General features: G+C 46.3%; 1 protein-coding gene across 1 annotated transcript; it reads left to right on the top strand.

Annotated features, from left to right (window-relative positions):
• The first annotated feature begins 6,955 nt into the window (after positions 1–6,955).
• AADACL3 (arylacetamide deacetylase like 3) lies at positions 6,956–20,249 on the top strand. Its single transcript, XM_007980495.3, has 4 exons — positions 6,956–7,211; positions 10,606–10,822; positions 12,005–12,068; positions 16,720–20,249. The coding sequence occupies exons 1-4, from the start codon at positions 7,044–7,046 to the stop codon at positions 17,492–17,494; spliced, it is 1,224 nt and encodes a 407-aa protein (XP_007978686.1). The 5' UTR covers positions 6,956–7,043; the 3' UTR covers positions 17,495–20,249.
• Positions 20,250–20,526: the final 277 nt, after the last annotated feature.

Below are 20,526 nucleotides of genomic sequence, written 5' to 3'. Positions count from 1 at the left end.
CCACGATGGACTGGATCTGAGACCTTTGATAGGAAGGCCACAGGCTGCCAGAGGCCTCCGTATTCTTGAGTCAGCACTCCTAAAGCTACCCCACTGTCCACATTAACAAAAAGGTGGAACGGCTTTTCTAGGGAGGGTAAGGCTAAAACAGGGGCAGTTATGAGCTTTTCTTTCAGTTCCTTGACTTGATTAACTTCCTCAGAAGTCCACAGGAGATGGTTAGGCTTCTCCTGGGCAAGTTTTTGATATAACGGTTTACTGTGCAGTGCATATGAGTCAATCCATAAGTGGCGGTATCAGACTAAGCCTAAAAATTTCCCGAGTTCTTGTTTAGTTTGAGGCAAGAGTAGGGACACGATTCCCTCGATTGATTCAGGCCCCATTCTTTGCTTACGTGCACTTATTAAGTGGCCTAAGTATTTAACTTTGGGCTCTACATACTGAAGCTTTCGTTTTGAGACTTGTAGGCCCTCAAACTGCAGATGGTTAAGAATATGTGTAGTGAAGTTAGTTGCTTTCTCTATATTTTCACCAGATATAAGAAGGTCATCCACGTACTGGAGAAGGTGTATTTGTTTTGGGATGACAACTTTTTCTAATACTTGTTCTAAAATTTGGCCAAAAGGATTAGGGGAATCTGTGAACACTCTGGGTAAGACTGTCCATCAATATTGTTGTTTCTGCCCCGAGTGGGAATCCTCCCACTCAAAAGCAAATATATCTTGGTTATCTTCAGTCAGGGGACATGCCCCCAAAGCATCTTTCAAATCTATTACAGTAAACCATTGGTGATTATATGGAATCTTGCTGAGAATGGTGTAAGGATTGGGGACAACAGGGTGGGTAGTCTGGACTATTTTGTTAATAGCTCTTAGGTCCTTTACTAGTTGGTATGACCCATCTGATTTCTTGACTGGCAGTATTGGGGTGTTATAAGGGGACATACACAACTCGAGGAGCCCGTCTTTAATAAGGCCTTCGATTATAGGTTTCAACCCTATCCTACCTTCTAGGTGAATAGGATAGTGCTTCCTTCTTACTGCTCCTCCAAGGGTTTTTAACTTGATGTGGATTGGAGGGACTCAGAGTTTCCCTTGGTTCCCTTCTTTGGACCACACATTAGGATTAATATATTTTTCATCTGCAGTGGTGAGTAGGTTTAATGAGGTGAGGAATCCTCTTGGGCTGACTTGTAGACCTATGCCCAACTTTAACATTAAATTCCTTCCCAATAAATTAGTTCCTGCTTCAAGGATTAACAAGAACTGAATATGAGCTGAGTGATCCTGGTACCTAACTTCTAAATTTTTTGCTCTAAATCCTTCCCCTTTTACCCCAGAGACTAAAAGTTCCTCTGAGGAGGAGACATTAGATGGGGGAAACAGAGGAGCGAGGGGCCCCTGAATTGACTAAAAAGGTGATAAACTCATGTTTGCATCCCACCTCTAAATTTATCAAGTGCTCCCTGTGGGACTCAAGAAAAAAGAGACAGAGCCCCTGACCCCCCTATTCTTCCTCGAAAGTCATGAGTGGAAGGACTTCTTTTTCCTTTCTTAGTTCAGGACATCCTCTCTTGAAGGCCTGTTCTTCCACATCTATAGCACCTATGTTTCTTTTCCTAGCTCTTAGTTTTGGGATTCTTTAACCCTGCTCCCCCATACTCTTTAGAGAACCTGGTAGAGAGGGCCTTGGCCCTCCAGATGGAGGCTGGGGTCCTTTAAAGGAGGGTTTGGACCCTTTATAGTTTCTGGCTCCCTGGAAATTCTGTCTAGAAGTACCTGGGTTTGGAGCCATCTGCTGGAAGGTGGATAACGTAAGTTTTGTCTTTTGTTTCTGTTTTTCTTCGTCCATTCTCATGTATACTTTCTGAGCTTTCCTAAGCTCACTTAGGGGACAGTCTTCCCAATTGTCTATCTTTTGTAGCTTTTTTTGAAATGTCTGGCCAACTTTTAGTGACAAATTTGAGTTTCAACATTCCTTGCCCAAGGAGATTATCCAAATTGAGGCATGCATATTGCCTCATTTGCTCCCTCAGTCTGTCCAGGAATCTCATAGGCTCTTCGTCCTTTTCTTGTTGTATATCAAATGCTTTAGAAAGATTTTGAGTTCAGGGTACTGATTCCTGAATTCCTTTTATTATTACCTCCCTTAGGTCCTGCATATTTTCCTGGTGATCTGCATTGTTATTGTCCCACTGGGGGTCTTGGGCAGGGAATTTCTGGTCTGTTGTAGGAATGTTTTCAGCTGGAGGGTGTTCACATTCCCAAACTACCATAGCAGCCCTATGAATCATACTCCTTTCTTCCCCTGAAAAGTGGGTGCTCAAGATGGACATTAACTTGACCCAAGTGTATAACTGAGGTCCAAAGAATTGGTCAATTTGGTCTGTCACTCTGTAAGGGTCATGTAGTAGCAGTTTAAGCTCCTTTTTAAAATTCCAGACTTCTGAACTGGTTAAGGGAGCATTTACAAAGTAAATGACTCCCCCCTCCTTGTGGTACCTCTTTCAAAGAGAAGAGAATCAGGGCTGACCCCTTAGGAATGGAGGGAAATCGGAAATTCTGAATATCTTTTTTACATTGTTTTACCTCACATTGGATTCCTTTTAGAGAGGGGTGTTTAGGTTGGGAGGGAACAGGCTGGTGGGATGGTAATTCCCTAGGGACAGGGTTACAGGGAGGAGGGATAACGTGAGTAGAGGAAGGATTTGGAACGGGATATGAGGCGGCAGTGGCTGCCTGAGGGGAAGGATTGGGGATACTGAGCAGGGGAAGATAGTTTAGGGGATCCCACACACTGGAATCATTAGATGTGAGAGCTGGCTCCTCTGACTTTTCACTTTGAGTGCCAGATTGGGTTCATCCCTATTTGTTTTTAAGGGAAAAAGGAGGGCAGGCCCTTGCCTCCAGCAAAGAGCATAGCCTAGTTCTTCTTGAGGCACTGGACTTTTGTAATTAACATTTTGGATTAGAAGCTGACACATTATAACCTCATTTGACCCAAATGTTGGCCAGAAGATTGAGGGTTTGAGGATGGGTCCCGGAGTCCAAATCAAACAGCAACATTTTATCATTTTTTGCTTTTTCCTATGTTTAGTCCTTCCATTATCCTTCCAGTATTTTAACATGAGACCTAGGGAACTCTCTGGGGGATATCATTGTTACCGTCTTATCCCTCTTGCTCCCTGTCTTGCTCAGGGTATTTCCCATCTTGATGGTTTTGGGGTAAGGCTCAATTTCCCTTACTGGAAATTTCTTGCCTTTTGGGGTGAGGCTCAATTTCCCCTATTGGGGATTTCTTGCCTTTTCTACTACTGGAGGTTTGTATGAGGTTCAATCCCCACTAATGGGGATGTCTCACCTCTTTTTAACACCTAAGCCACCCCAACCAAGGAGTATTTCACCACCCCCCTGCGACTTTCTTACCTTGGTCCCAGCCAACAAGGAAATACTTTACCAGCTCCTGCAGTGTCTTTTGCTCGGTCCATGCACAGACTTACATGGCCGTTGTGGAGGATCCTTTACCCCAGGTTGCTGACTGGTTTCTTTCCGCATTACTGAGCTTAGGTTATTTCTCACACTGGGTGGGTCCTGATTTCTCACTCCTGAGGCCGCCACAAGGGGGCAGGGCGCACCTCCTCCTGAGAGAGAACCAGAGACCACTCCTGGAGGGGAATGTAATCCTGGACGAGCCCCAAAATTGTTATACGTAAAGTTTTGATGCTGCAAAAGAAATAGCACTAAACTACAAATGTTTTCTTCTCAGCAAGGTGATTTACTTCTATAGAAGGATGTGCCCTTACAGATGGAGCAATGGTGAGTGCACACTTGGACAAGGGAGGGGAAGGGGTTCTTATCCCTGACTCACATGGTCCCTGCTGCTGTGTCATCACCCTATTGGCTAGGGTTAGACCACACAGGCTAACTAATTCTCATTGGCTAATTTAAAGAGAGTGACAGGGAGAGTGGTTTGGTGGGAAAAATGAATGAGTCCGCATGGAGCAGGTAACCAGAATGATTCAAGGGGGAGCAGGTAATCGGAATCAGTCAGGGCAGAGCAGGTAATCGGAATTAGTCAGGGTGGAGCAGGTTATCGGAATGAGTCAGGGCAGAGAAGGTAATTCGAATGAGTCAGGGTGGAGCAGGTGATCGAAAAAGTTTGCTTTACGAGGAAGCTAAGTTTAAAAGTAGAAGGTAAAGAACTGAACATACTGACATATGATTCTTTGAAAAGAAGTTTAGAACTCATATCTAATACAGGGATCTGGGTTCTGTCATTGTGAGGCTCAACTCTCTGAAGTCCTTGTCATGTACTCTGGAGCAAGGGAGCACAGAAGGATACTCTGTGGCCAGTCATTGGGGGATCACATGGACCTGCTATATAGCCAGGGAATGGCCACAGTGTTCTCATTCACATTCCAGCGACCAGAATGCATTACTTGGTCCCACCCAGATGCCTTAGGGGCTAGAACATTGTCTTTCTGTGTGCATATGAGAAAAATGAGGGAGTTTGAAGAACACATAGAAATGCTCAGTCCTGGCCAGGCACAGTGGCTCATTCCTGTCATCCTAGCACTTTGGGAGGCTGAGGTGGGCAGGTTGCTTGAGTCCAGGAGTTCAAGACTAGCCTGGGCAACATGATGAAAACACATCTCTATTAAAAATATAGGCCAGGCACAGTAGCCCATGCTTGTAATCCCAGTGTCAGACCTCTGAGCCCAAGCCTGCACATATACATCCAGATGGCCTGAAGCAAGTGAAGAATCACAAAAGAAGTGAAAAAGGCCTGTTCCTGCCTTAACTGATGACATTCTACCATTGTGATTTGTTCCTGCCCAACCTTAACTGAGCGATTAACCTTGTGAAATTCCTTCTCCTGGCTCAGAAGCTCCCCCACTGAACACCTTGTGACTCCCACCCCTGCCCGTAAGAGAAAAACCCCCTTTGACTGTAATTTTCCACTACCCACCCAAATCCTATAAAACGGCCCCACCCCATCTCCCTTCCCTGACTCTCTTTTCAGACTCAGCCCACCCGCACCCAGGTGAAATAAACAGCCTTGTTGCTCACACAAAGCCTGTTTGGTGGTCTCTTCAAACGGATGAGTGTGACACCCAGCACTTTGGGAGGCCAAAGTGGGTGAATCGCCTGAGGTCAGGAGTTCGTGACCAGCCTGGCCAACATGGTGAAAACCCGTCTCTACTAAAAATACAAAAAATTAGCCAGCGTGGTGTCACACACCTGTAGTCCTAGCTACTTGGGAGGCTGAGGCAGGAGAATTGCTTGAACCCAGCAGGCGGAGGTTGCAGTGAGCTGAGATTGTGCCACTGCACTCCAGGCTGGGTGACAGAGCAAGACTCAGTCTCACATATGCACACACACAAATTTTTAAAAAAAGATAAAAATTAGATGGGTGTGTGTGGTGGTGCACGCCTGTAGTCCCAGCTACTCCAGGGGCTGAGGTGGGAGGATTACTTGAGCTTGGGAGATGGAGGCTGCAGTGAGCCAAGATTGCACCGCTGCATTCCAGCCTGGGTGACAGCATGAGACCCCATCTCAAAAAAAAAAAAAAAGGAAAGAAAGAAAGAAAGAAAGCTTCAGGCCGGCTTCCTGACATCTAATTAAGTCTTCCCATGTGCCAGACTCATACTAGTGCTTGACACAGGCTGGTGTTCTTGAGGCAGCCAATAGTCCTATGGAGTGGGGAGTACTATTATTACCCCCATTTGGCAGACTTGGAAACTGAGGCTGAGTGCACATAACTTGTTCATGATCAGCATGCTGGCATTTGGCAGAGCCAGGATTTAAATCCAAGTGTTGCAAATGCAGGGTTTCTCAACTACCTTGCTATCAGCTTGTTGGACTGCATAAGTCTTTGTGCTTTGCAGGATGTTTGGCAATATCCCTGGCCTCTTGTCTATGGCACTCCAGCACCAGCCCTCTGCCCCTTCCTGAGTGGGGACAACAAAAATGTTTCCAGATATTCCCGTATCTTCTGGGAGGTAAAATCTCCCCTGTCTGAGAACCACTGCTCTCTCACTCAAGCAGGGAGGTGGGAGACACAGCAGATATTGCTATTGTTACTGCAGATGTGGGACTTGGTTGTTAGGGGAAGATTTCCAACGGTGACATCAACCTTTGACCTGACCTGGAAAGGCAAGCAAGCACAGTTTCCTGGATTTGCAAGAAAGAGGACAAAGCCTGTCTATTCATTCCTTCACTCCATAGGCATTTGCTGAGCACCTACAAAGTACCAAGCGCTGATCCAGCCTCTGGTGATAAAATGGCACAAAAAGAAAATCCCTGTCTTCCCAGACAAGAAGCAGACAAGTGAGGCAGGTGATGATAAAGGTCACAGGGAAAAACCAAGCAGTGGAGGGGGGGTGAGGAAGGTGGGGGATAGGGAAGATAGGGGATGGGGAAGGTGGCGGGATGGGGAAGGTGGGGGATGGGGAAGGTGGATGTAGTCATGCTGATGGGAGTTAATTTAAATAAGATTGCCAGGGATGCCCTCACTGAGAAGGCAACATTTGAGCAGAGACCAGCAAGAGGGGAGGCATGGAGCCCGGCCGAGGTCTGGAGGAAGAATGGCATACAGAGAATGGCTTGCTGTACAACAGCTCTGGGACGTCCTCCACAGGCTGATGGATGGATGATAAGCTGGAGTTGAATCAGGGAGTGGGGGATGAGGTCCAAGGACCGGTGGGAGGAATTGTGTTTGTGATGTCCATTGTGACTTGATGGCTTACCCAAGACTGTTTCTAGTTAGCAGTGCCAGATTGTAAGCTGAGACTCTAGAACTTTCTTTTCTGGCTGGATCAGGCTGGATGGGCCACTTTCTCCTCTGCATGGGCCCTGTCCTAGAACCACATCCTCACCTGAGTCTGTGACTCACCTGGGCTGGGTCAGTGTTTGTGGGACGGAGGGAGGTGGGGAAGGGCAGGTGTGACTTATAAATGGAAGAGATCTGCGGCTCCGAACCGTGTCCTAAATGCTTTACCCTGTGCACAGCTTCCTCTCAGCCCTCTCCGAGCTGGAAGCAGCATGTGGGTCCTGGCCCTGATCTTCCTCGCAGCAGACTGTGTGTTCTCACTAGGGGTCACTCTGTGGGTCATTTGCAGCCAGTTTTTCATTGTGCACATCCCGGCAGCGATTGGCCACCCTGTGAAACTGAGAGTCCTTCATTGCATCTTCCAGCTGCTGGTGACATGGGTGAGTTTTGTGTTTTATGTGTCCCTCCAGCTGAGCATTAAGGAAGGGAACAGGAACAATCACACACCAGAAGCTTCTAGCTGAATGAACACCGGTATCATGGGGCCCGCAGTGACAGGGGATCGCACCTTCTGAAACCTGCATAATCTGTATTAGGTGGTTCTCAGCCTCTTTGGGTGTTTCTGAAGCTGGCCCCGGCCAATATCCACAAAATTTGAAGAATGATCTGCTTTCTCAGTTAACAGAAGGAGAAAACCAGTTTGGTTCTATCCACCTGTGTGTCTCCCATCTGACTTTCTTTTTTTGTTGTTGGTTTGTTTTATTTTTTAAATTGAGGTAAACCATGCATATAAAATTTACCACCTTTCTCATTTTTAAGTGTACAGTTCATGTGTCCATAAATGCGTCCATATTATTCACAGTACTCACCACTCTCCGAAGTTGTGAAGATACGAATGAATTTTCCTGAGTCTCTGGGCCCCCATTGCTATCTGCCTGCTAGCTACAGTCAGCAAGCCACAAAGTAAACAGGTAGCAGATGAGTAAATTAGTGTCGGTGAGCAAAACTACAGAATATGACTTAAAAAATATGTTGTTGCTTTTGAGAGCTAGAAAGCTGCCTAGGTAATATCTGGTGTAATTTGTTCAAATACCTGTAAATGGAACTGTGTAGGTGTTGCCAATATGGATTTCTTGTACTTTTTCTTGTACTTTGACAGAAATTGAATATACAAAATATTTTTTGTAAGTTTCTTACATAACGAAAAGCAATTGCCAGCGCCTCTTCTCAAGAGACACCCTAGGTGTTTCTTCTATGTTATTCAAAATAACTTCTATGCTATTCAAAAGAATGTAGCTATTACCTAAAAGAGAAGATCCCGGGAACTCAAGTCTTCTGATCTCCAGAGTCAGCTTTTATAAGATGCAGTGATTGGGTCCTAGGTTTTCCTGCCCTTGACTCTCAGATTCTGTAGTCCAGGCTCCCAAATACAGTGACTCGATTTCCTCCTTTACAAAGTAGGGAAAATTGCCCCTGCTTCACAGCATTTTGTGGAGACTCCATGAGTAACCCTCTCCAGAGGGCTTATTATAATGCCTGGCACAGAGGGAGCCCTCCGTAAATAGTAGCCATTGTTACTCTTTCTTGATTCATTTATTTTTTATGCAAAGATGTGTCATGCAACTGCTGTGTGTCCTGCGCCAGTTCTGGGCCCTAGGGTCAATGACAGGCGAGACAGAGAAAGTTCCCACAGGTCTGCCTTGAGGGAGTTTGTAGGGTCCAGGCGGTGGGGGGCGGGGAAGTGGTGCATAAAGGACCAAACCCACAAGTGAACAAGCTACAGATAAACAGCTTCCCAAAGTGGAGAATGCAAGGAGGACAGCAAAACCCATCAGGGGAGTCAAGCAGGGCTTCTCGCCTTGGGTTCCTTGAGCCTCTGGGGTCACAGAACACAAGGGGGTCATGGATTTAGATGGGGTCAAAGTAACCCCATTTTCACAACTAACTTCCAATTGAAATTCTTTCTATGAGGAATGAAGGCAACAAACCACAGCCCTGAAAGCCAGACGTCGACTTTGTCACCAGAGGAATCAGACATATTTGCATAGCCTATGAGATATTGTGAAAACTCATGTATTCTCATTTCTTTGAAACTAGGGTAGTGTCAGGCAGCAGTTAGATCTTATTACTCTATGTGCTAGTAAGGAAGCACCTATGTTATTATGTCATACATTTTAATATTTTGGTAAGTATATTTAAATAAAACTGCTTTTCTTTATAATCTCATGTATTTATTTTATGTATTTAAAAATGTTCTGGGCTGGGTGTAGTGGCTCACACCTGTAATCCCAGCACTTTGGGAGGCTGAGGTGGGAGGATCATTTGAGTCCAGGAGTTTGAGACCAGCCTGGGTGACATAGTGAGGCCTCTGTCTCTCCAGAGAAACAAAACAAAACAAAAGTTCTCAAATGAGGCCTGCAGTCTTTTACCCGTGGCCAAAATTGCTGTGGCACAGACAAGGATTAGGAAACACTGGAAAGGATACCCAGAGGGAGAGCCCTCTTTATTTATGTATTCTAAACTTTTTTTTTGAGCTGGAGTTTCACTCTCATTGCCCAGGCTGGAGTGCAATGGCATGATCTTAGCTTACTGCAACCTCTTCCTCTCAGGTTCAGAAAGAGATTCTTCCACCTCAGCCTCCCAAGTAGCTGGGAATACAGGAGCCCACCACCACACCCGGCTAATTTTTGTATTTTTATTTTATTTTATTTTATTTATTTATTTATTTATTTATTTATTTTTGAGATGGAGTCTCGCTCTGTCACCCAGGCTGGAGTGCAGTGGCCGGATCTCAGCTCACTGCAAGCTCCGCCTCCCGGGTTTACACCATTCTCCTGCCTCAGCCTCCTGAGTAGCTGGGACGACAGGCACCCGCCACCACGCCCGGCTAGTTTTTTGTATTTTTAGTAGAGACGGGGTTTCACTGTGTTAGCCAGGATGGTCTCGATCTCCTGACCTCGTGATCCACCCGTCTCAGCCTCCCAAAGTGCTGGGATTACAGGCTTGAGCCACTGCGCCCGGCCAATTTTTGTATTTTTAGTAGAGACGGGGTTTCACCATGTTGGCCAGGCTGGTCTTGAACTCCTGACCTCAAGTGATCCACCCGCCTTGGCCTCCCAAAGTGCCGGGATTACAGGCATCAGCCACTGTGCCTGGCTGTATTTTCAACTCTTTAGGAAACCTTGACATATACCAAAGGGGAACAGGGTGCCCACTCTCCAGTGTCACCATCACTGACTCCTGGCCCATCTCCCTTCCTTGTGTCCCTAAATGTCCCTCACTTTTTCCTCATTTTCATTTATTTAAGAAGCCAATCTTGGACATCATATTATTTTATCCTAAAATTGTTCAGTAGGCATTTTCAAAAGATATGAACACCCCCTCCCTGTTTTTAAAAAATGTACCCACACTATAGTTAGCTACACAGGTTTGGGGTGGCCAGATTGGCTGGGATGGCACAGGAAGGCCTCCCTGGAAACAGAGGTCGTGCCTGGGCTGAGGTGGAGCAGGGCCTCGTGGTGGAGGCGGGTGTTGCAAGTACAGGGGCCATCGAGGGTGCCCAGAAGTCTGGCTTGTAGTGGCTGCAGTGGAAGGTGTCAGGAGAGTGGGTTGAGAGGAGCTGGCTGGTGCTGTGGTCACCTGGGCCTGCATGACAGTGGATTTTCCTGCAGGTGTCCTGAGGGCACTGAGGGCTTGAGCAGGGCTGTGGTCCAATCTGACTGCAGTTTCCAATCACTCCTTTCGTCACCTGTGGAGGGTAGGTTGTAAAGGCCAGACCCCAGATGGCCTGTGAAGAAACCCATCTCGACAGATTTCTTCTTCTCTCTCCAACAGGGGATGATTTTTGAGAAGCTCAGAATCTGTTCTATGCCCCAATTTTTCCGTTTCGTGCACGATCTGCGGCCGCTAAAGTACGACCCCGATGTTGTGGTCACAGACTTCCGCTTTGGGACAATCCCTGTGAAGCTGTATCAACCCAAGGCATCCACCTGCACCCTGAAGCCTGGCATTGCGTACTACCACGGTGGCGGAGGCGCCATGGGGAGCTTGAGTAAGAACCCTTTTCTCAGACCTCCCAAAGGGTGGTGGCACCCCTTAACATGACTTGAAAGAATGGGCATCCTCCTGGGGCTTAAAGTCTGCTATTATTACCAGGGAACACCAGGGCAGTTCATGGTTTGCAGATCATTGAGGGGGCAAAAATATGGGATATATTGCCCTCTTATGTATCTCCTTATTTACCTAAATGTAATCCTTAGTTAAATGTAATAATACTGTAATATAAGGAAGGATACTGTAAGGTAAAGATCCTGAAATATACCCTTACTTGCATTTATATGTGTACATATGTATATACATATAAATATATACATATATATATCACTACTTACAATCACCACCTCTATTTAGTTGGAAATAAGGATATTTTAAATGAAAAGAATTAACACACAGCATTTTGTGTCACATCAGGTGTTGCTAAGACAAATTCTGGTACAGACAAATAGGAAGATTTGAGAAAAATCAATGAGAGGAAAAAGTCACTATTGAGACAAGTAATAATTAATAACTATCTTAATTATTACTCCCAGGGAATTGGGGGAGGGGAAATATCTTTATATGCTTTCTAATCTGTGGAATGCCAGGGTCCCAGTGTGGCAGCCTTTGAGAATAAGGGATTTAATGCAAGGGTGATGTTGGTTTTGTCTATATGAGAATGATAGTAACAGCCAATATTTATTAAGCAATATTTGTTAATATTACTAATTACACACAGGCACTGTGAGAACCCTATAGGTGGATGATCTCATTCTAACTCCAACACTCTATGAGTTAGATATTATCATTACCCCAGTTCACAGATGAGGAAATCAAGCCTCAGGAGGTTAAGAGGCGCACTAGGCACTATGTCATCTCAAACTAGAAGGAGGCAAAGATGAGATTTGAACTCCAGTCTGAATCCAGAGCTCACACCCTAAACCTCCGCACTCTACAGTCAAACAGCTTTGCAGATATTTTTAATGACTTGTAGGATGGATCGGAGGGTGGGCATCTTAGAGAAAGTTGTTCAGGCAGTACCACGAAGGAGAATCAGTGAGAAGATTGACCGGAGCTTTGCTGGAGTAGAGGAAAACCTAGTCAGCGTTGGCCCAAGGGCTGTGTCTATAAGAAGGCAGCAACGATGGCTGGCAAAGGAAGCCTTCCTAGTGAATGTTAAAAACCATTTATTTTCTAGAAACCCACCATGGCATATGCTCTCGTTTGTGCAAGGAGAGTGACTCTGTGGTTATGGCAGTTGGGTGAGTAAAGGGGAGATTCCAGGGAGCCAGCAGGGAGCAAGGCTCTGATGCGGAGAGATGGGGTGGGAAGAAGAAATGGGGGTGGGGGGGTGGGAGCAGATTGGTGCTGGAGGAAGCCCAGAGGCGAGGATGGGCTGGGAGAAGCCAATGAAGAGAGAAAGAGAAGGCAGCTGGGTGCGGTGGCTCACGCCTGTAATCCCAACACTTTGGGAGGCCACGGCGGGCGAATTCTTGAGCCCAGGAGTTCAGAGCAGCCTGGGCAACATAGTGAGATCCCATTTTTACAAAAAATACAAAAATTAGCCAGGTGTGGTGGTATATGCCTGTAGTCCCAGCTACTTGGGAGGCCGAAGTGGAAGAAGAACCTGAGCCTGGGAGGCTGCAGTGAGCTCTGATTGCGCCACTACACTCAGCCCGGGTGACAGAACAAGATCCTGTCTTAAACAAAACAAAACAAGAAAAAGAGAGTGAGAGAAAAATAAGGGGAGGTGAAGACAGTTGGAGAGACAGAGAATGGGGAACCCCTTCCTCTGTGCATGTGGGCCTTGGGTTTGTTTAAACAGAGGTGTTTTGTGCGTTTGGAAGCTGGGTAGGAGGTGGTCTTTTTTAAGCGGATCAGGTGCAGAGTTTCACTGCATGAACACCTGGGCGACATAGCTGTTCTTTGAGTAAAACAGCCCTGCACCTCCCTCTGCTAAATGCCTGTGGTACCCTGTACCATCACTCAAACAACCCGAAATGCTGCCACATCCACTTCCAAGTGCTCCCAAAAGGGAGGTCCCTCTGGCAGAGACCCACTGAAGAAAGCGAGAAAAACCAAACCAAACCCATTGTCTCTCCTAACGGATCTCTGACAGTCACCACTCAGCCTGGAGCCTCAAAGAGGGCGTGGTGAGCATTGGGTCCCCTGTCCTGCTGCCTGACGCAGCATCACACACGTGGTTCCTCCTGGTTAAGTTTCCCTGTAGTTTCACGTAGAGGTACACACTCTAAAGAAATATCAGTTCTTTGCGTCTCAGTGGGGGTACATATGCCAACTTTCTTATGGCACAGCTACCTGAGGAGAGTAGAAAATGAAGGGATGAAGCTGGGCACAGTGGTTCATGCTTGTAATCCCAGCACTTTGGGAGGCCAAGGCGGATGGATCACTTGAGGCCAGGAGTTCAAGACCAGCTGGCCAACATGGTGAAACCTTGTCTCTACTAAAAATACAAAAATTAGCCAGATGTGGTGACATGTGCCTGTAGTCCCAGCTACTCAGGAGGTTGAGGCAGGAGAATCACTTGAACCCGGAAGGCAGAGGTTACAGTGAGCTGAGATGGCACCACTGCACTCTAGCCTGGGTGACAGAGTAAGACTCCGTCTCAAAAAAAAAAAAAAAAAAAAAAAAAAAAAAAAAAGAAAAGAAAAGAAAAGAAAAACAAAATTAAGAGGTGAGATGAGAGAGAGAACTGAATAAACCCCTGACTTTACAATTCTTAGCTCCAGAAGGGTTTCTACCATGGAATCTTGCTGGACACCTTATCATTCTGGTTGTGCCAAACCAAGAGATTGTCAGTAGAACATGCTAGCAAGTCTCCACTAGAAAGTTATTTTCTAAATCCAAGGTAGATAGGATTTTGGAGTTAAGGGCATTGCTCTCCAGGACTTCCTATTCCCAGGTGGCCTGAAATGGGGGTATGGAATGGAAATGGCATCAGCCATTTGTTGGTCCCATAGAGTATTTCCTTTTCTTTTCTTTCTTTCTTTCTTTTTTTTTTTTTTTTTTTTTAATTTGTGGCCGGCATTGAAAAATAGTGAACTTTCTCACAAAATCTGGATTTCCAGAACCTCTTAGCAATACCAGGTAGGCATGGCAGCAATGGTGTTGAGTGTGCATAGCTTGTTTTGAAGAGTGCTGTGTATCTCTGGCCTCTGGTGGTACAGTCAGTCCTCAACACTGTTGACAGGTTCTTGGAACTATGACTTGGAGTAAAACCAGTTTTACCTATTACAAAACCTAGGCTAATTGATATAAACAGAATTAAGCTCTGATGGTATAATCCTGGTCACAAAACACCAGCAAATTTATTAAATTTTTTAAAAATTTATTTTACTACTTTTATATTTTATCATTTTCTTTTTCTTTTTCTTTTTTTTTTTTTGAGACAGAGTCTCGCTCTGTCACCCAGGCTGGAGTGCAGTGGCGCGATCTCGGCTCACTGCAAGCTCCGCCTCCCGGGTTCATGCCATTGTCCCGCCTCAGCCTCCTGAGTAGCTGGGACTACAGGCGCCCGCCACCGTGCCCAGCTAACTTTTTTGTATTTTTAGTAGAGACGGGGTTTTACCGTGTTAGCCAGGATGGTCTCGATCTTATGACCTTGTGATCTGCCCGCCTCGGCCTCCCAAAGTGCTAGGATTACATGCATGAGCCACCGCACCCGGCCTAATTTTCTTTAGTAGAAGAGGTGAGGGCTTGCCATGTTGCCCAGGCTGGTCTCAAACTTCTGAGGTCAGGCAAACCTTCTTCCTCAGCTTCTCAAAGTGCTGAGATTACAGGCGTGAGCCACTATGCCTGCTGTAAGCTTCTAAATAAAGACCAAAACCTGCTAATATTAAAAATTGAAATAAACATGAGCTATACATATATTTTTAAAAGATTGATAAAAACAAAAAGATAATTGTTTGCCCAATTCTTGGTGAATCAGTGAGTGATGGTGGTCATTCTGGTGGTGGGTTAAATCTAGGAATAAATGTTTGCAAGGTGAAAATTGCCAGGAGTACCTCTGACCATCTCCCAGTTCAAAACTAAGCACTCACAAATGTGGCAGGCTCACTGAGAGCTTCTGTACTGCATCATTTATTTTTGTGCAGATGTATGATTATTGTAGACTTTACGCAATTTTTTTTTTTTTTTTTGAGATGGGCTCTCCCTCTGTCACCCAGGCTGGAGTACAGTGGTGTGATCTCGGCTCACTGCAACCTCCGCCTCCTGGGCTGAAACGATTCTTGGGCCTCAGCCTCCTGAATAGCTGGGACCACAGATGCACACCACCACGCCTGGCTAGTTTTTTGTATTTTTGGTAGAGGCAGGGTTTCACCATGTTGCCCAGGCTAGTTTTGAACTCCTGAGCTCAGGCGATCCATCTGCCTTGGCCTCCCAAATTGCTGGGATTACAGGCATGAGCCACTGTGCTTGGCTGACTTTATAATTTTTTTTTTTTTTTTTTTTTTTTCTGAGACAGAGTTTCACTCTTGTTGCCCGGGTTGGAGTGCAACGGCGCGATCTCAGCTCACCACAACCTCTACCTCCCGGATTCAAGGGATTCTTCTGCCTCAGCCTTCCTGAGTAGCTGGGATTACAGGCATGTGCCACCACGCCCGGTTAATTTTGTATTTTTAGTAGAGACAGGGTTTCTCCATGTTGGTCAGGCTGGTCTTGAACTCCTGACCTCAGGTGATCCGCCTGCCTCGGCCTCCCAAAGTGTTGGGATTACAGGCGTGAGCCACCGCACCTGGCTGGCTTTATGCATTTTTCATTTTGCAATAATGTATATTCCTTCATCTATTCGGTTTCCAACTCACTTATTCTAATTCAGGGTCACGGGGGGCTGGATCCTATCCCTGCAGCTCAGGGAACAAGGCAGGAACCCGCCCTGGACAGGACACCCTCCTATCGCAGGGCACACTCACACCTACACCCACATTCACTTGGACCGGGACAATTTAGACATGCTCATGAATGTAACATACACATCTCTGGGATGTGGAAGGAAACTGGAAGAACGGGAGAAAACCCACACAGACATGAGGAGAATGTGCAGACTCCACACAAACAGTAGTAGCCTAGGCTGGAGTCATTTTTCTTTCTTTCATCAATATAATGAAACAATGTTGAATGAAATGACATTATTTGAGGGCTGCTTTTTTCTTCTTCTTCTTCTTTGAGACAGAGTCTCACTCTGTCTGTCGCTCAGGCTAGAGTGCAGAGGCGTGATCATAGCTCACTGTAGCCTCAACCTCCCAGGCCCAAGCGATCCACTTGCCTTAGCCTCCTGAGTAGCTGGGACTACAGGCATCCACCACCGCGCCCAGCTAATTTTTTGTATTCTTTGTAGAGATGCGGTCTCACCATGTTGCCCAGGTTGGCCTTGAACTCTTAGACTCAAGGGATCGGCCCACCTCGGCCTTCTAAAGTGCTGAAATTAAAGGCATGAGCCACTGGCCTGGCCGACCTGCTGTATTTAAGTCTATAAGATCCCCCCTAACAAAATCTGTAGGTATGGCATGATTAATTAAAAACCCAAGCAGGCCTTGAAGTTGCTCATACAAGAATCGTAAGACAGGAAGCAGGAGCAGGTGAGTCAGGGAAGCAACATGAGGTAGGTTCAGGAAGATGGGGCCAGTGTGGGTGATATTTCCACTGTTGGCCAATTGGTGGATGTCTCGTGACACAGATCCCCCATTAGGGCATTGAGATAGTAGGAATGGCACCTGCCTAGGTATGTGGGCTTTATGTGTCTCGTCTCATTTAAACCTCACACCTAACTACCTGCTCAAGTTTCAGAAAGGGAAGTGAATGGACTAATTTGGGCTAAAAGATGCTAGATGCTGATATTTTTGGATCTGCTGGGGCGATGGGTATCAACTATGTTTCTTGATTCCTTTTTAGTTACCGCCAGTTACCTAAGCATAAGTTTCCAGTGCCAATAAGAGACTGCTTGGTGGCCACCATCCACTTCCTGAAGTCCCTGGATGCATACGGAGTGGATCCAGCCCGGGTTGTGGTCTGTGGTGACAGTTTGGGAGGGGGAATAGCCACGGTGGTTTGTCAAAAACTTGTGGACAGGCCAGATCTGCCCCGGATCCGAGCTCAGATCCTGATCTACGCCAGTCTCCAAGCCCTGGATTTACAAACCCCTTCCTTTCAACAGAATAAAAACATCCCCCTGCTCAACTGGAGTTTCGCCTGCTACTGTTTTTCTCAATACCTGGACTTCAGCTCCTCCTGGCAAGAGGTCATCATGAAAGGCGCCCATTTGCCTGCCAAAGTCTGGGAAAAGTACAGAAAGTGGTTGGGCCCAGAAAACATCCCTGAGAAGTTTAAGAAGAGGGGCTACCGACCGGTGACCCCTGAGCCCGTGAATGAAGCTGCTTACTTGGAAGTAAGTGTTGTCCTGGATGTGATGTGCTCGCCTCTGATTGCAGAAGATGACGTAGTGTCTCAGCTCCCGGAAACTTGCATCGTGAGCTGTGAGTATGATGCTCTCCGGGACGATTCGCTGTTGTACAAGAAGAGGCTGGAAGACCTGGGAGTGCCCCTGACCTGGCACCATATGAAGGATGGTTTCCATGGAGTGCTCACCACCATTGACATGAGCTTCTTTCACTTTCCGTGCTCCACGAGAATTCTGAATGCGTTAGTCCATTTCATAAAGGGGCTGTGACCATCTTTCTTCTCTGCTGGTACTGCGGTGTGGACTCCACTGGCATCCAGCCTCCCACAGAACTCTCTTGCTGATTTAGGTGGTGCATAGTGGGGCTAGGGAAGGGGTAGAGGTTGCTGTCACCTTTCTAGTCCAGGTTCTAGAACCACACGATGCATGCTCCTGATGTCCAGAGGATGTGGTAGAAAAGACAGGTTTGGAGGTGGGAGTGGGGGTCTCTGTCTCTGTTCTCTGTTGGGAAAATTTAGGCTGACAATCTTCAGTGGCTATTTGTGGTAGTGAATCAGCAGGTAAGAGCTGTTCTCAGCCTCCCTATGGGGCAGTTCAGGCTCTCCAGATTGATCCAGACTGTGTGTGACTTGTGTCCACTTGGCTGGACTTTGAAATAGCACAAGGGCATCACGCACAACCTCCCGGGGCTTTCCCAATGAGGCTCAGAGGCAGGAGCTCTGATGCTCTCGGCTGCTGTGAGGTAGTGGTGGTGGTGGAGAAACTGGCTTCACCCACCTTCTCTTCTGTGAACAGTAATGACTTTTCCTGCTGTTTCTCAGCCTCTGGGATCAGAGTCTTGACTGCCTGGGCTGGAAACATTAAGATAGAATGGATAGAGCTTCCACAGTTGTTGGCATCGAGTGGTGGATGAAGACAGCCTGCAGCTGCCTGACTTGGGGAGCTCTGGAGCTCCTGGAATCAAAGCCTGGCTTCCAACCAGAAGCCCCAAAGCAATATTCTAAGAGTTTGAAGAGAGAAGTTGGGAGGGAAGTGGGGTCCTGAGTTAGAGAACCGTGAAGGCTGAGTCTAACTAGATAACCCTGTACACAGTGCAAAGTCAAGACAGCCAAAGGAACAGAAGATGTATTTGTGAGAACTATTTCTTTTTTAAGACATGGAACCAACTCAAATTGGCCTCCATTAGAAAGAGAATAGATTGGCTTAGGTAGCGATGCATGCTAGGCATACATTAGGCAAGGTTTGATCCAGGAACTCACACAGTGCCATCAGCTGTCCTGTCTTTTCTGCTCTGCTCTTTTCTCCTCTGTGTTAATGCCACCTTTACCTCTCCATATGGTGGCACTGATCAGCTTGATGGTTACCTTCTCCCAGGGTCAAGTTCATTATCATGGACTTGCCTCATTCTCAGCAGTCCCAGAAAAAAACCTCATTGCAACTTAATGGCTTTGTTGGCTTTCTGAGCCATGTGTCCAGTTGCCACAGCCAAGGGAATGGAATGATCTAACTGACCATTCCCAAGTCCTATGCCATCTTGAGAGTGGAGGGTGGAGTCAATTCACCTTGGTGCTTGGACTAAACATGGGGTGGTAAGTGACAACTTCCCTAATTGAAGGGTGAATGGTTGTTGGGTGGACACCAACACTTATTCTACTGTAGAAGCTAAATTGAACCCTCAGGCAGGATATGTGAAAGTGGCAAGAGGTGTCAAGGACCACTGGGCAAATTGGCCAACTGTTCCTTAGGAATGAAAATTCATTTGAAAGGAATGGTCAGGCTCCCATGCTGGCCCCACCTGGTCTTCTGGAGGCTCTGATCTTGGTTAGTTAGTGGTCTTTACAGGTCAAGGTCAAGGCCATTGCACAGAAAACCCTGTGCATGCCCTTAACTTGCTTTCAGTTGAATATTTGGGTTGAACTATGAGGCAGAGAGGAATCCTGTTGGGTGACTCCTTGCTCTATTCACAGTTGACCAGCAGGTGGTTTGTTGGAGAAACAGTAACCATCCCCTGAAAACACACACTGTGGTAGCCACTCAACTGTTGAAGAGCACTGGAGTCCAAGGGGTGAGGCCGCCTCTGAGACAGGCCTCTGAGTTGAGTCTGGGAGAGGCTCCCTCCCTGGAGTGTTGCTTTTCTTGTTTCACCCCTGCCTCTGAAGATGGGTGGAGGAACATGAGCTGACCTTCTGGGAAGTTAGGTTGGCGAGGAGTTGCTGAGGTACTGCCGGGCCATGCCCAGTAGAGAGGAATGTATAACATTTTAAGAGGCTGAGAGCACCCCTGGTTGGGCTCATGCCCATGGCAGCTTCCTTCTGCAGATCATGGGAGAAATCAAGCACTTTCACCTAATGGCTAGATGATTGATTTTGGGATGAAATTCTCCACTCCTCTCCTTTACCACATCACCACTATCCTTCCTGCAATCCATCCACGAGACTCACTGAGTGGAAAAGGGATAGGAATGAATGTTCACCCAGGGCCGGCTACATGCTAGGCACTGTACTGGACCATTTAAATTTGCCACCTCTTATGTTCCTCACATTAATCTTACAGAGTAGGTACAGGCATACCTATGGATATTGCAGATTCAGTCCCAGACCACAGCAATAAAGAAAGTCACATGAATTTTTTCTTTCCTTAGTGTATATAAAAGTTACATTTCCACTATATTAGCTTATTAAGTGTGCAATAGTGTTCTGTATTTAAAAAGCATGTACATACCTTAATTTAAAAATACCTTGTTGCTTAAAAATGCTAACAATCATCTGAGCCTTCAGTGATTGCAGTAGCCTAGGCTACCACCGTCTATATGGTTTGCACATTCTGCCCATGTCTGCATGGGTTTTCTCTGAGTCCTCCAGATTTCTCCCAAATTCCAAAGATGTGTATATTACATTCATGGGAATGTTTAAATTGTCATAATCTTTTTGCTGGTTGATGGTCTTGCCTTCATGTTGATGCCCAGGTGGTGGTTGCTGAAGGTGGGGGTGGCTGTGGCAATTTCTTAAAATAAGACAACAGTGGATTTGCCACATCAGTGGACTCTTCCTTTCATGGAAGATTCCTCTGTAGCAGGTGATGCTGTTCTATAGCAGTTTACCCACAGTAGAATTTCTTTCAAAACTGGAGTCGGTCCTCTCAAATCCCTATGCTACTTCATCAACTAAGTTTATGTAATATTCTAAATCTTTTGTTGTCATTTCAACGGTGTTCATAGCATTTTCACCGAGAGTAGATTCCATCTCAAGAAATCACGATTTTTGCTTATCCGTAGGAAGCAACTCCTCATCTGCCCAAGTCTG

Source organism: Chlorocebus sabaeus, chromosome 20, assembly GCF_047675955.1.
Source record: "Chlorocebus sabaeus isolate Y175 chromosome 20, mChlSab1.0.hap1, whole genome shotgun sequence".
NCBI classification, from domain to species: Eukaryota; Metazoa; Chordata; class Mammalia; order Primates; family Cercopithecidae; genus Chlorocebus; species Chlorocebus sabaeus.
The sequence above is the reverse complement of the archived record's forward strand: the minus strand, read 5'-3'. Positions and strand labels throughout refer to the sequence as shown.